The sequence below is a fragment of the Lactuca saligna genome, chromosome 7 (assembly GCF_052625555.1).
Source record: "Lactuca saligna cultivar CGN05327 chromosome 7, ASM5262555v1, whole genome shotgun sequence".
NCBI classification, from domain to species: domain Eukaryota; kingdom Viridiplantae; phylum Streptophyta; class Magnoliopsida; order Asterales; family Asteraceae; genus Lactuca; species Lactuca saligna.
In genome coordinates this window covers 3,842,501-3,857,654 of record NC_136423.1, presented here as the reverse complement: position 1 = coordinate 3,857,654, position 15,154 = coordinate 3,842,501, and the positions used below count along the sequence as shown (strand labels likewise).

Below are 15,154 nucleotides of genomic sequence, written 5' to 3'. Positions count from 1 at the left end.
TGCCTTTTCTTCATGTGATCCAAGGTTCAAGTATCATCTGAGGCATTGGTGGAATTAGGAGTAGTCAAGGAGTAGTAGGTTTTGTTTATTGTTCAAAAAAAAAAGTATAATTATGTATTTATGTGCATTTCATGGAATAACTTATGGATCTCATGTGTTAACTTTTATTGTATCATGTGAATCACAAGATTGTTCTAAGTGTATCTCATGTATAAGTTTGTGCATCTTATGTAAGGGCTAGTTTTTGCATAAGATGTACAAATTTATTTGAGTTAGCACAAAATTAAAACATAAGATGTGTAAAATTATACGTAAAATGCCTAACATTAAAAATACTATATACAGGAATTTGTCGTAAGATGCATAATCTAATTCATAAGATGTGCAAGATGTCTATAGTTACTTGCACAATTGCACCACAAAATCAATGTTTTCATTATTTAAGAATTTGACACCACTTTTTCTTTGTAATCACATTCTTTATCTTTTCAAGTCGAGAATATTTCTCATCCTCTCACACCATTTATCACATAAGCATATTCAGTTGGACAACTATCACAGAAAATGGTAAAGAAATTATAAGTTTGTTGTTATTCTTAGTAAAATAATAAAATGTCCCGTCCATACTGATAGAGAAAATGTAATTGCTTTGTAAATGGATGCAGTTTATTAGAGATCTATGAGAAACCAAGCAAAACCACCACTTAAGCACAATGTATAACCTTGAAGTTAATGCACATTAGGGATTAACATTATAACCGCCGTAACCGGATTGGAACCGGAACCGGAATTGGTAATAAGGTCTAGTTACCGGTTCTCTATTTTTATAAAAACCGGTCCCGGTTTGACATTTTTCCCGTTTTTAAAATGCATACAACTCATTTATATGAAATCGGATTATTTTTTTTTCAACATATAATTTGGAGTTTATAATTCATTTTTTACTGTATAAATATATGTTTTGGTTAGATATTTAATCAGACACATGCCCCCCGAAAGAAAGAATATCGATGCTGCATTTTTTCTATTTCAATATATTTTTTTTTTTGTTTTATTGAATCTGACTCATTTTTTTAAAATGTGTATAACTCATTCATATGATGTCGGTATTACTTAATTTTTTTTCCAGGATGTAATTTGGTGTTTGTAGTTCATTTTAGATTATAAAAACACATTTTGGTTAGATATTGAATCAGTTATAGATCTCGGAAGATAACATATCAATGCTGCGTATTTTCTAGTACAATATTTTTTTTTGAAATCTATTCTGCTTTTAAAATGCATATAACTCACTCATATGAAGTCAGAATTACTTGATTCCTTTTTTCATAATGTAATTTAGTGTTTGTACTTCAATTTAGAATGTAAAAAGTCATAATTTGATTAAATATTGAATCATTTACAAGCTCTGAAAGATAACATATCATCTATAATATTTCAACCGACTCTAATTTGAAAAATAACTGAAAAATCGGGACCAGAACCGGAACCAAATTATGACTTTTTACATTCTAAATTGAAGTACAAACATTAAATTACATGATGAAAAAGGAATCAAATAATTTCGACTTTATGTGAGTGAGTTATGCACATTTTAAAAGTGGGACAGATTTCAAAAAAAAAAAAATACCGAAACAGAAAATACGCAACATTAACATGTAGTCTTCTGGGTCTATAACTGATTCAATATGTAACCAAAATATGTGTTTTTATAAATGAACCACAAACACCAAATTAAATGCTGGAAAAAAAATAAGTGATAGCGATTTTATATAAATGAGTTATACACATTTTAAAAAATGGAGCAGATTTAAAAAAAAATAAAAAAATAAAAAAATAAAAAAAAAAACTTTAAATAGAAAAAACATAGCATCCATATTCTTTCTTTCGGGTCGGGGTATGTGTCTGATTCAATATCTAACAAAAACATATATTTGTATAGTAAAAAATGAATTATAAACTTCAAATTACATGTTGGAATAAAAATTAAATAATTCAGACTTCATATGAGTGAGTTATGCGCATTTTAAAACGGAAAAAATATTAAACCGATCCCGATTTTTAGAACCGGGACCGGTTTTCATAAAAATGGAAAACGGGTAACCGGACCTTATTACCAATTCTGGTTCTGGTTCGGTTCCGATGGTTGTAATGCTCATCCCTACATATGAGTATGAGTTAAAAACATAACGGAAAGTGCAATTGGTCAATATTTCACATGTATAAACCAATCAAAACAACTCAAACTGTATTGACCTCCTCAACTATTTATATTCAACGAGGTTAACTAATATTAATATACTTGCTGATAAAAACAAAAAAGTAACAATATGTTGACGCATCCCAAAGGCTCATTTTGCACCCTTTAAAATTTTTGTTATAAACCAAACATTGTTTATTTTGTAACAAGAACCAAAAAGACACTATTTCGCAAAAACAAGTGTGACTGGACTAACTAGAACATTTTTACCTACGCTTTAGAAAATGTCAATTTTATTCCTCCAGTAAAAATTAGTCACGTTTGTATCGAATAAATCAACCTTAAGGGCATCCAAAACATATATTGGAACTGATCCTACTCAATTGAGGCTAAAACTTATATATAAGTATAGAACCAAAAATTATAACCAAAAACAAGAGTAACAAAGCAATGTTGCCTACACTTTAATAAATGTACCAAAAACATGCAAGCATCAAAGCCCTCAACAACCTATGCTTCTTTTCCATTTACACCCATCAACAAAAACAATTTCAAAAATTTGCCCCAAAATTCTCACATTTTTAACCAACCCAAATATGGATCAACGAAACTTCAACGTCAACCTTCAAAAACTTGAAAATTTTACCTCACGCCCAACTTTCTCAAGCTCATCATCATCACTATCAACATTACTTGGATCAGACCGGTTTTGGTGGGCCCTACGTCTCAGTAAATAGACATTAAAATAATAGCTCACCAAAACCGATTTTTTTTTATTCTTGAAATAAACCGAAAGTTCATCCCAAAAACTTCTACCCGAAGACTCGGGGTTTGACTTAATTATATCTGCAAACTTTTTTTCTTCAAGTTGACTCCAGGCAACCGAAACCTCTTCACCCATTGTTCCAAATTTCCATTTCATAAAAGCGGACCCCAGTTCAAGTTTAACCCTCGATCTTTTTTCAGACACATGAAACCGCACACATTCTAATGATCCCATGTACTGGCACCCGCATGATTCTTGTCTCCCTTTTCCCATTCGTTCCATTTCGATTAAACCGTTTCTTTTTTCGGTGCTCTCTAAAGGCCAAACGCGGGTCCCAAGCCACCTTGTTTCGCTTCCGGAAGTTTCCCCAGTCCATTGTGGAACTTCCGCCTGAAAAAACCGACCCAGCGGGATTCGTTTTTTCCTATAATTCATGGCCCATAAGGAATCTTTGTCATCTACATCACTCGAGCTGTCAAACGACCCGGAACATTCTAGAACGTTTGGGCTTGGGTTTCTCGATAGAAATATTTTCTGGGTTTCTTTGGCGATAATGATTCTTTGGCTGCATCTCGGTATCAGTTTCTTGGTTTGATCCTCGTACATGTCTGGATGCATCTTTTGCTTTTTCTACAAAAATAAAAATGGGTTATGCAAGAAATAGCAACGTACTCTCACTCATTTGTTGTATAGCACCTTACTTTTTTTCTTTTTTAGTAGTATACTATCGTACTTTAAAAATCTACCCAATTGTAACAATCTTGTCAAAATACAAATCGATTTTTAGTGCTATAATTGGATACATCTTTTAAAGTATAATGTATTAATCAGAAGAAAAGAAATGAATCAAAGAACAATGTATTGAAAAGAAAAGAGTTGAAAACACAATATACAAATGATATGAAAGTATTTAGCTACTAGTCTACAAATTATTACTCTCTAATAAACATAACATTCAACCGGGTTTAGCTATTAGTCTCGTATTTAGCAACCAACTTATTTTGAAGGTTCTCACTTCTCATTTAGTCTATTTTATATGAAGTATATATTACTTTTTATATTTATTTAATCTTTATCTTCCAAAATCAAAATCCACAACCAAGTTGAAACCACTGCACACCACAACTTAAAAATGACCAAATTGACTAAATTGTCCGCAACCAAAACCGGCAAAACCTGCTATAGCAGGCCATAATGGTACATTTTGAAGATAAAGTCGATTTTTATAAGATACCCTCAACCAAAACAAAAATAAAAAGATGTAGTGAACCCAAATCAAATGCTATTAACTTAATTGTAATTATAACAGTACTATACCCTCTAATATAAATGCAATGTTTTAACTAGGCACATAGGTTAGTGGAAGTGGTTAAATACCTAAAATACCCTTAATGTGCCCTAAATTCTTGGCATTCATGTTTCTAGGATCACTAATGTAAGTGTAACTACATTCTTGGATATTAAACCATAAAACATATAAAGTATAAATCATTAACAACATGAAACCAAGTTCAACAAATAAAACTGTGCAATGATAATAGATTTGGTTAAGCACAATAACCAATGAATTGAAAGGGGATTATGAATTACCTGCCAAATAGATTGTTTGGAATTCGAATCATCATTAATCTTCAAACACATTGCCTCTTTCGCCAACAGAGCCTGTTTCCATAAATGCTCATTTCCATAAGCCTTCCACTTAGACCTTTCAGGCAACGACCCAATTGCAGGATCACAAGGATTTATAGCCACTTTTTTCACCCAATCCAACAATGCCAGATAACACTCTTTCTTCCTCTTTCTAATCAATTTGTTATCTTCTGAAATGCCGACACATAACTCATTAACAACACCATATTTTTCACCAACACCACAGTTTTTACCTCGAACATCCTTAAAACCCACACACTTCTTTTCATCTTTCATATTAACATCTATGAAAAACCGCTCCAAATCCAGATTTAGATCCATGAATGTTATCTTCAGTGTACTGTATACCTCACAGAAACTATTTTGAAACTCTTTGAAACAATCTAATAAATCCCCAGATCCTTTAGCAATCAAATCTCAACGACAATGAAAAACGACCTAAAATAACTGTAATAGAGCTCTTTTAAATGTACAAGACGATAGAACAATTTATGAAGCGTGTGATCAATTTCTCCGCGTCTTATAGAATCCCCATTTTCGTGAAGCCGTTGTAGGATTCTAAAGCAATCCAATGCAGACCGATATGTTTGCTTTGATAACCCTGCCATTGATTCAAATATTCAAACCCAATAAGCATATCACATACACTATATATTTTGATCTAACAGCGAGTAAATAAAATCTCGGAAAAGGAAAAAAAAAAATAAAAAAATCTGAAGAAAACAAGTTATGCAAATGTTTTTATCCAACAATGTAAGGGTTTTTATGAGTTTTTTGGCGGGAAGATGATATTGATCTAGGCCATGGAAATAGGATAAAACTTAGGTTATCTTTCGGAGTCCCCACACACTCTCTCTCGCTAATAAAACCAAGAGTGTATTGAGTATATGCAAGGAGACTTTTCAAGATCTTCAACAGTTTTTGACAAAAAGAATCAATCAATTTCTAGATGTAAGAGAGAGGGAAAGATTACCAGTTTTTGTGGGGCGTAGGGGCTTGTCTTTTGCCCTCTATCCCATTCATTCCCTTTAGCCCCCCTTTGGATTTTATTTATGGAAGAGGGATTTTAAGGAATAGACACTAGGGATTTTTTTCTTTAAAGAATATAGTGAATAGAGAATACTTATAATCTAAGGATGTTGAATCCAACCATGGTTTTGTTAACTAAGTTTAATGGTTGCGTTGGGTTAGGATTAGGGTTTTGTATATGGTCTTCACTCTATGAAAATAGCATGTTTTATAGTCAAATATGGGTTGAGTATTGAGAAAAATAAAAATTGTATTGAGCCCATAAACTATGGGTTATCACTTACAATGAAGCCCTAAAAAGGTGAGAAAATAAAAGAAGAGGAAGGAGTGGTTAAAGAAAATTCTTCTTTATTTTTTGATGTTTATTTCAACATTTAGGGTATCTAAATATATTTTTATTAGTTATATTATTTTGACAAGCTATATCACATTTCTTTACATTTTTTTTTTGTTAAATCTTGGTGGCCATGTATCATCACAACATCTTCTTTTAAGAGCACCAAAAGTTTCATTCAATCTTTGCTTACATCTCAAACACACTATCTTTGTCTTTATCTTAAGAACAACAAATTTATAACAAGAATTTCTTAAAACGCGGTTGTCTTCATGAACTCATAAATCAATAGGGTTTTTTTCTATCTAAATAGGATGAACAATGTTTTCATATATAATTTAAATCTCATATATAAAAGCACATGTCTATTGCAATCTGGATTTTATAAAATGTCGCAAAATTATAGATTATGAAGAGGATGTTAAGAACAAGATGACAAATTTTCTTTTATCATTTTTAATTACACTAATTAGAAAATATCTTTGATAGTTTTAAAAGCACTACCCGTAATTCCGGATTCAAAGATTTTGGAGTTAAAGAAAAACGAATTATCATTGGCTATTTCCATCATTTGTAGAACCATCATGTTTTTTCTTAACCATGTTGAGAAATTATCTTCATGGATGGTATTTGCTACTTGAATTTAATGATTTTCTCATCTACATTTAGAAAACATAAAACTATACAAAGCACGTTTAGCATTATACAGACAAACTTATTATCAAAGACTTGATATTTCTTACGAACAAATAGTTATTTGTTGGTATAGGTGTAACACTCTAGATCAGGTATTATCCTTTGAACCTTTGAAATTTTAAGTATTGCATAAAGATCCCTTAAGTATGCTAGGCGTACTTCAAGAATACGTTTAGCATACCATGCATGGATGATAGCGGAGGGCCAGAACGTATGCTAGGCGTACCAGAGGGTACGTGGGGCGTACGTGACAAACGTTCAAACCCTAATTTTCGGACTTAAGACCTATATAAACCTCATTATCTTATTTGGGCTTCACCCTAACCAGCCTCCTTCACCCTCAAACGTCCCTGAAAACCCTAAAATCATTAGAGTGTGTTTTTTTAGAGTTTGTGAGTGTTTAAACACCATCCTTTTGGTGTGTTAGCTACAAGGAAGATGAGGAATCAAGCTTGAACGAAGAAGAGCTTCTGGATCTTACATTTTGAGCAGCTTAGGAAGCTTAAGGAGGTAAAAAGCTTTCACCTTGGTCATTGTGACAACCGGCTATTCTGGGTTAAAGCAAGTTAAACAAAAGTCAAATAGTTATGACATAAAGCATGAACATATGCCTTGCTTTAGAGATTTCGGTTTTGGGACCCAAAAACATTGAGATTTCGGTTGTGAAGAACCAAAATCACATGCGAAGGACCGAAATCAGTCAAGGACAAGATCATACCTAGACCAAAATCACATGTGATTTCGGTGGTCTAAAGGTGATTTCGATGATGCTTAGGCCGAAATCACAAACCTATTTCGGTGGTCCTTTTCCCAATGTGATATATTATACAAACCAATGCAAACATCACATCACCCTTACCCTCATATATATACATATGGCCGCAATCACCATTCATAATTCTCATTTCCCTCTTTAAACTTCCCACTTTTCTCTCAAAGAATGAGTTCTTACGTCTTCAAAACTTCATACATTTCCTTTCCAGAAACAAGATCAACACATCTCCAGGAAACTATTCTTCAAGTTAATTCTTAGGATTTTGATAAGTTCTCTTGTTTAATCTAGTGTTTTTATATCACTTTCAAGATTAGTTCAACTAATTTACACACAATATCGTGTGTTAAATACTCATAGGATACGAACACCTTCACGTATTCTAACTTGAAGATCATCCCCATCATTTTGTTATCCAGCCAAGAACACACTCTAGATGAGTTCATACCGCTATAATTTTCAAGATTTTTCTATGTTTTGGGGGGGGGGGGGGGGATACAAGTAAAACACAAGAGAGCTTATGTTAAAATCTAAAATGATTAAAAATGTCTTGTTACTTGTTATACAAAAATGTTAATTTATGAAATAACTTTATTTCCAAATTTACGAAACATATACATACAAGGTTTTGACTAGAAACACAATGCTACGAAAAACAAAGTACAAATACACTATGTTATTATCATGTATATATATATATATATATATATATATATATATATATATATATATATATATATATATATATATATATATATATATAACGGGTACAATTTTACTTTAACAATAAACTATATAAGTATGGTTTATGAGACTTTACAACTTTTGTAACATATTGAGCAAAAGTGAATAATTATATAAAATACATATATAATGTAACGCCGTGTATATTAAATAAATAAACGAACAATGGTTAATATGAATAGAAACCCAAAAATCATTAATAAATTTAGCAAGGTGTTGGTTTCGATGAGTTAACCGTAATAATTTTAGGTGTCAGGGGTTAAAAGTGTAAGTTCCGGAGTGGTTTGTAAATATTTATGAAGGTGGGGGCTGCTTGGTAAATTATTGGGATTTAATTTGAATAGATTTTGGGAAGCAAGGACTAAATTGTAAATTCTGGATTTAATTTGTATAGAATTCTGATGGCAGGGGCTATTTGGTAAGTTTTGGACTTGGATTGAAAACAAAATCTGGAGGAGGGACTGAAGTTGGACATTTTGGGATCGAAGCTTGAATGAACACGGGTTTAGACCCGGTGCTCATTTTCCCTCCCTCTTCAAGTTGCATTGTCGGCTAACCCTAACCCTAGTGTCTCTTTCTTCAGCTGCCACCCTCCAGGAGCTTCCTCAACCGCCGCATGTGACACCAAGTCCGTCCGCCACTTGCTGCCTTGCCGATGTGCACCACTACAACATACCTTGCTACCTGACGCAACGAGACGATGGAAGATCCACTGTGACCAACCGTTGGAGCGGGGAATGCCACCGTGCGAGTCGTGAACGAATAAGAGGCGCTCTTGTTAGAGGCAGAAATACAACAACATTTATACGATTTTTCGCCATCTGAGGTGAGTCTTCTCACTATACATACCTATGTGGTAATTTATGTGTGATCGGAGGGTCTTATTCGTGTTATTGACCGGAGGGTCTTAGTACATTATTGATCGGAGGGTCTTATTTGTTTATAATGTGATATGTGTAATTATGCATACTGTCTTTGTGACTTATGATGTTATAGTACTCTTTGTATACGCTGATCTTATGTGCTTATATTGAGACGTGTGATAGCATGTATTATGTCTTGTGATTTATGTTGTATATTATCTTGTGCATTGTTGAGATAGGACCACAAGGTCCACCCGAGTTGTGGGACCGGAGGGTTCCACTAAGACACATTGACCGGAGGGTCTTATTCGAGATATAGCCACGAGAGGCTAATGAGATGTGTGTGGTAGTTTAGGGACTCACTAAGCTTCGTGCTTACCGTGTTATGTGTTATGTGTTTCAGGTACTTCTCAGGATCACGGGAAGGCGTCGGCTCGATTGTACACAGGAGATGGAGTTATGTTTATGAGGATTCTGGATTTTATTCAAACAACTATGAACATGTGTTTTTGATAATTTGACATTTTGGGGATTTTGTGATATGTGTTGATGAGATTTATGTGATTTAAAAAAAATGAAAATATTGCTTGAAAATTTACGGTGTTACAAGTTGGTATCAGAGCCTTGGTTTGATGGATTCAGATGTGCTCTCGGGTATGTTTGAACTCAAACTGAGGATTTGAGAAAATTTTCTAAAAAGAAATGATTTTTCTAAAACGAGTAAGAGTTTTAAAGAGAAAACGAGATCGAGCAGTGTGTACAATCAGCCAGAGCCTGAATGGTGATTTCCCAAAATACCATTATTTGTTTATATTATGAGATATTTATGAGATTTTAGAGCTGCATTGTAACGCCCGCAGATCCGGGCTAGTCAATTTAGAGGCAATAGGGGTCAAAAATGACTTTTCGACAAAAGATTATTTAGAATGAATAGTCTTAACCAAGTTTTAGAATATGTCACAAGGTTTCCGTACATATAAAGAACGCCGAAATCCGAGTTATAACGAAGAAGTTATGGCCCGCTGAAGTTTTACGGCAAAACCGGCACAGCACCGGAAGACGTAAATAGTGAATTTACGATAGAAGGCTTTTTAGCCTTAGCAATTTAAACAAAAGTCGTAGAATATGTTAAACTAAGAGCGTCGATAAAAAGAACGCCCAAATCTGACTTCGTATGAGGAAGTTATGATTTTTCTAAGATTCGGCTTAGCAGTGTACAGCCCGAAACTCGAATTTTAGTTCGAGCGGTTTTTGGCTTACGTGAAATAAATGAGAGTTGAAGATCTCATTAATCGGAACTCAACAGTAAAAAGACAGACGAAAACGGAGTCCGTATGAAGGAGTTACGAATTCTTCGCGGTCATTTAACAGTCTAAACGCCTCGTACTGTTAAATTTAAGATCGGTCGAGAATTAGCCGACGGAGTCAAAATGAAAGTTGTAGATATTATTTTTACCTACGCGTGGATATAAAGAAAGTCAAAAACGGAGGTCGTATGTGAAAGTTACGGATTTTAGAAGTCGGAAGTGTGTTGTGCGAAAATGGGTGATGTGGCACAATCTTGGCCATTGCTTTCTCCCCAAGTCTTGCCACTAGATGGTGACATGTGGCACCAAGTTCAGCCATTTTCACCCTATAAATACCACCTCTCCCACCCTCATTTTCTTCACACCTTTCCCATTCTTTCTTCTCTTTACTCTCTCTCTAGAACCTCTCTCTAGCCCCGAAATCCCCCGAAAAGCCTAGGGAACCTCCCTAGCACGAGGCGGAAGCCCCGGAGTGCTCGACGGCTCCGAGAAGAAGAGATTTTCGGCTCAGAAACGCTGCTCCAAGCAAAGTCTGGTTTTCTATAAAACCCGCTGTAAGTGAGCTACGCCTATGTTATTTTTAATATAGTTTTTATTTAATTATATTAACGTTATTAAGAACATATAATAAATACTTGGGCTATTATTATGGGTTATGTAAGTATTTTTTTAACGCTTATATAATAGTAATAATAGCTAGACTATTAATTAGTCTCGGCGAATAATAGACTAAAATCTATTGGTGATAATACTAGGTTTCGTCGAAGGAAATTATTTTAAAGTAAACGAAGCGCTGTCCGAGTACCGAGTCACCACCTTCTCAGGTGAGTGCATAGTCCCTTTCATGAACATGATTTTAATACAAGTATTGATTGAAGTATTAATTATATGTTTATGTGCGAGTTAATTGATGTTGCTTGAAATTCGTGTTAAAGAACATACCTGATTATATTTGATAATTTAGGATAAAGAGTAGACCTAAATTAAAAATGAGGAATATTGGGTAGTATATTCTTACGAGTACAAGTGAGTAAAACTCAGAGAATAGAAGTTAGTATATGTCACTTATCCGGGAGTATGGATTAGACATAGTCATTGTCCCTAGACCGAGAATATGGATTAGGCATAATCATTCGTCGTTAATCCGAGAGTATGGATTAGCTATTGTCCCTAGTCTGAGAGTATGGATTAGGCATAATCATTCATCTTTAATCCGAGAGTATGGATTAGTCATTCGTCCCTAGTCCGAGAGTATGGATTTGGTAAATTCGTTCATTTCTGATCCGAGAGTATGGAGTAGGTAAAACGACTAATCTTAGGTCCGAGAGTATGGATAGCCTCGTTGCGAGGATCGACGGGGTGGGATAAGAGTTGTTTATATATATGTATGGTGAAATTGTATATTTTGTGAATTTTAAACTATATATATGGTATAACATTGTGGGATTGAAATCCCTATGTGCTCACCAGGTTTCCCAACCTGACCCACTCAGTTTATTTATACCACAGGTGTTGATATGAAGTGACATTACACTGACAGATTTAAAGAGATGTAGACCACTAGTGTGAATAATTGTAAGTTCTGTTTATGCTTATGTTCCTGTATTAACGATGACATCCCAAATGTTTTAAAATGAAATAAATACGTTTCTTCGAAAATGTTTTAATAACGTATTTACCATGTTTTACAGGGAACAAATTCCGCAACCTTTTTATAAAATGAAGTACTCTGATTTTTATAAAGCATAAACAAAATCGGTCTTTTCTGGCCGTGATTTTGGGGATGTCACATGCATGCTAGAGGATAGGCTGGGTATTTCAGAAAATTAGGGCTAGAGTTGCCTGATTCATGATGCCTTAGCCTAATCACATATACTGCATCGGGCTTGCCCGACATCGGACCAAAGCCCGAAACATATAACACATAACACATAAACATGCATGAATCACAAAGACATCAAGCATACATAACTACTTCTAGGGACGGCCCCGACATTGGACCGATGTCCGGAAACATATAAACTGCATCGGTCTAACCCCAACATACTCTACTACTTAAATAGGTCAGCATTGGTGCCTTAGACCCGCTCCTACTGGAGAAAGAATCACCTCTCACTGTTGAAGTCCTACTGACAAAACCCTAGCTACTGGATGATAGATTCCCGAATCTATCAATCATCAAAATAACACCTAATCAATAATTGGATTCCAACACATATACCCATAAGTCAATGCCTGGGGTAAAAGACTGCTTTACCCCATTTAAGCTCAAGGCCCAATAAAAAGGCCCAAAATTCTAATAATGGACCAAGGCCCAACTATGGCCCATTTATGGCCCACTTTTCCTAATTAGGCCCAAGTGTCTACATGGTCTTGATCAAATGCCCAACCATTTAGTCCAGTCCAACATTTGGCATTCTAATGGCTCAATATCATATAACCATCAAGGTCCAAACTATAGCCCAATTTTCTAAATTGGGCCCAAACCCTCATATGGGCCTTACCCTAAGTCCATTAAATTATTCTAGTACGTTTGCTTGCTCTTGGATGGTCCATTATTATCCTAATCACCTAGGCCCAATAGAAAGGCCCAACTCAAAGTCCAACTGAAATTAGGGTTTTACATAAAATGACAATTAGGGTTAAGTGTTTCTCACTTAACCCATTAAGGACTTAATCTGTGACATCCCCAATTTCATGGTCAGAAATGACCGATTTGTTTATGCTTTGTTTTAAAATTAGAGTAATCGTTTAAAGAAAACTGTTGCGGAATTTGTTCCCAAAACAAAATGTGATCAGAATTTATCAAAACATTTCTTTAAAGAAATGTATTTTCATTAAATAACAAAATCTCGGGATGTCATGTTTCAATACAGACCCAAAACATGAACAGTATAAAATAGACCTTACAAAAATTATTTATAACTACTGGTCTATAATCCAAAATCTCTCGTCGTGTCAACCAACTTATGCTCTTGTGCCACTACCTGTAATTCAAAGGAAACTGGGTGGGTCAGGCTTGGGAGCATGGTGAGCATATAGGGTTTTCAACCCATAATGTTATATCATATATGTGTATATGTATATATATATATATATATATATATATATATATATATATATATATATATATATATATTAGAACTCACAAACTTATATAATTTAACCATATAAAACAACTCTTATCCCACCCCATCGATTCTCACAATGACACAATCTAAACTCTCGTATCAAAATTTTCCTTTTTACCTAATCCCTACTCACGGATCTAAAACTAACCTCTTGATTTGATCCATACTCCCGGATCTAAAACTGTGCCCAATCTATACTCCCGGATTAGGGACAATTAACTATGTCTTAATCCATACTCCCAGATTAATAACAAATTTATCTCGTTTATTGACAATATCATTTTCAAGACCCCTCTCGAAATACGTGTCAATGGGTTTTTAGAGTGCACCGGTGAACATCAAGTTCACAACACCTACAAGTTGCGAGCATGCTAGTGTTCCACTAGACTCTCTAGAATAGTCCGTGGTTGTCATCCATACTCTGCTGAATGATGGGGGTCATCGCTTGGGTAAAGGTTTCACTCATTTTTCACCTGTCACCCTTACCTCAATATCTATATCACCTTTTATCTCATTATCCCACTCATCTTTTATCACATACCAACTATCTCATCTACCCATGTTCTACCTAACATATTTGTAGATTTAAAATACATATACAGTTTAACTCATTTAAAAACTATATAAAATATCCATTCCACACTCATCTCAAATAAACAACAATACATAAACACATAGCACGTTTTTCATAGCAAGTACTTTATATTTATGTGTTAGAAGAAAGTGACTACTCACTTATTCATAGCATAGATGTAATACATTCAACCAATACTTGTATTAAAATCGTTTTTATGAAAGTAACTATACACTCACTTGATAAGACGATTACCGGATAGCACTACGGCTCTTCAAGTAGTATTCTTTGATGAAACCGGGATATTTTTACAAACCGGGTTTCTCGCGGGCAGAGCTTCGGCTCGAAAACTCTTTTCTTCTCGGGATCTTCGGAGCGTCGGGACTTGATTCGGGAGTCGACATGATATTGGGGCTTAGGGGGTATTTCTCTTAAAGTAGAAGAAAGAAAAAGGGGTGAAGAAGTGGAAATTAGCAATAAAACCCGAAGGTCTTACTTTCTATTTATAGGGGCTGAACCCCTGATTTACGTTAGGTGTAACTTCAGAGTATGCGGTGTGTACTTCTTCGTCGACATGTACACTGGGCATACTAGGTGGATTGGATCGGATGCGTTATGGCTTCAGACCCAAGACACTTGAGTGGTGGAGTAGTGCGACGTGGCCCAACCCAGACCATGAACCATGAGTACGCTGGGCGTACTCCGCATTTCCAAACTTCTAAAATTCGTATCTTTCGCATACGAGCTCTGTTTTTTATGTTCTTTATACCCACGCGTAGGTGAGACTATGCTCTACAACTTTCATTTAAACTTCGTTGGCTAATTTTGACTTTATTTTTATTATTATATTTTTAACAGGCCAGGACAGGAAAAGTATGTTAAAAATTCTTAACTCCTTTATCCGACGTCCGTTTTCATTTGTCTTTTAACTATTGTATTATTATCGACCAGATCTTCAATTCTCATTTAGATTGTTTCGGCTAGAAATCACTCGATCTCATATTCGAACTTTGGGCTGCATTCCGCTAAGTCGAAACTTTGAAAAATCATAACTTTCTCATACGAAGTCAGATTTAGACGTTCTTTTT

The 15,154-nt window shown here is 34.7% G+C and overlaps 1 protein-coding gene across 1 annotated transcript; it reads right to left on the bottom strand.

The window, feature by feature from the left end:
- Nucleotides 1–2,621: 2,621 nt before the first annotated feature.
- On the bottom strand, nucleotides 2,622–5,720 carry LOC145003949 (AT-rich interactive domain-containing protein 1-like). The gene is made up of 3 exons (XM_078962847.1): nucleotides 5,590–5,720; nucleotides 4,557–5,217; nucleotides 2,622–3,596 (listed from the first exon to the last, which is right to left on the bottom strand). The coding sequence occupies exons 2-3, from the start codon at nucleotides 4,935–4,937 to the stop codon at nucleotides 2,826–2,828; spliced, it is 1,152 nt and encodes a 383-aa protein (XP_078818973.1). The 5' UTR covers nucleotides 4,938–5,217; nucleotides 5,590–5,720; the 3' UTR covers nucleotides 2,622–2,825.
- Between the last annotated feature and the right edge of the window lie 9,434 nt (nucleotides 5,721–15,154).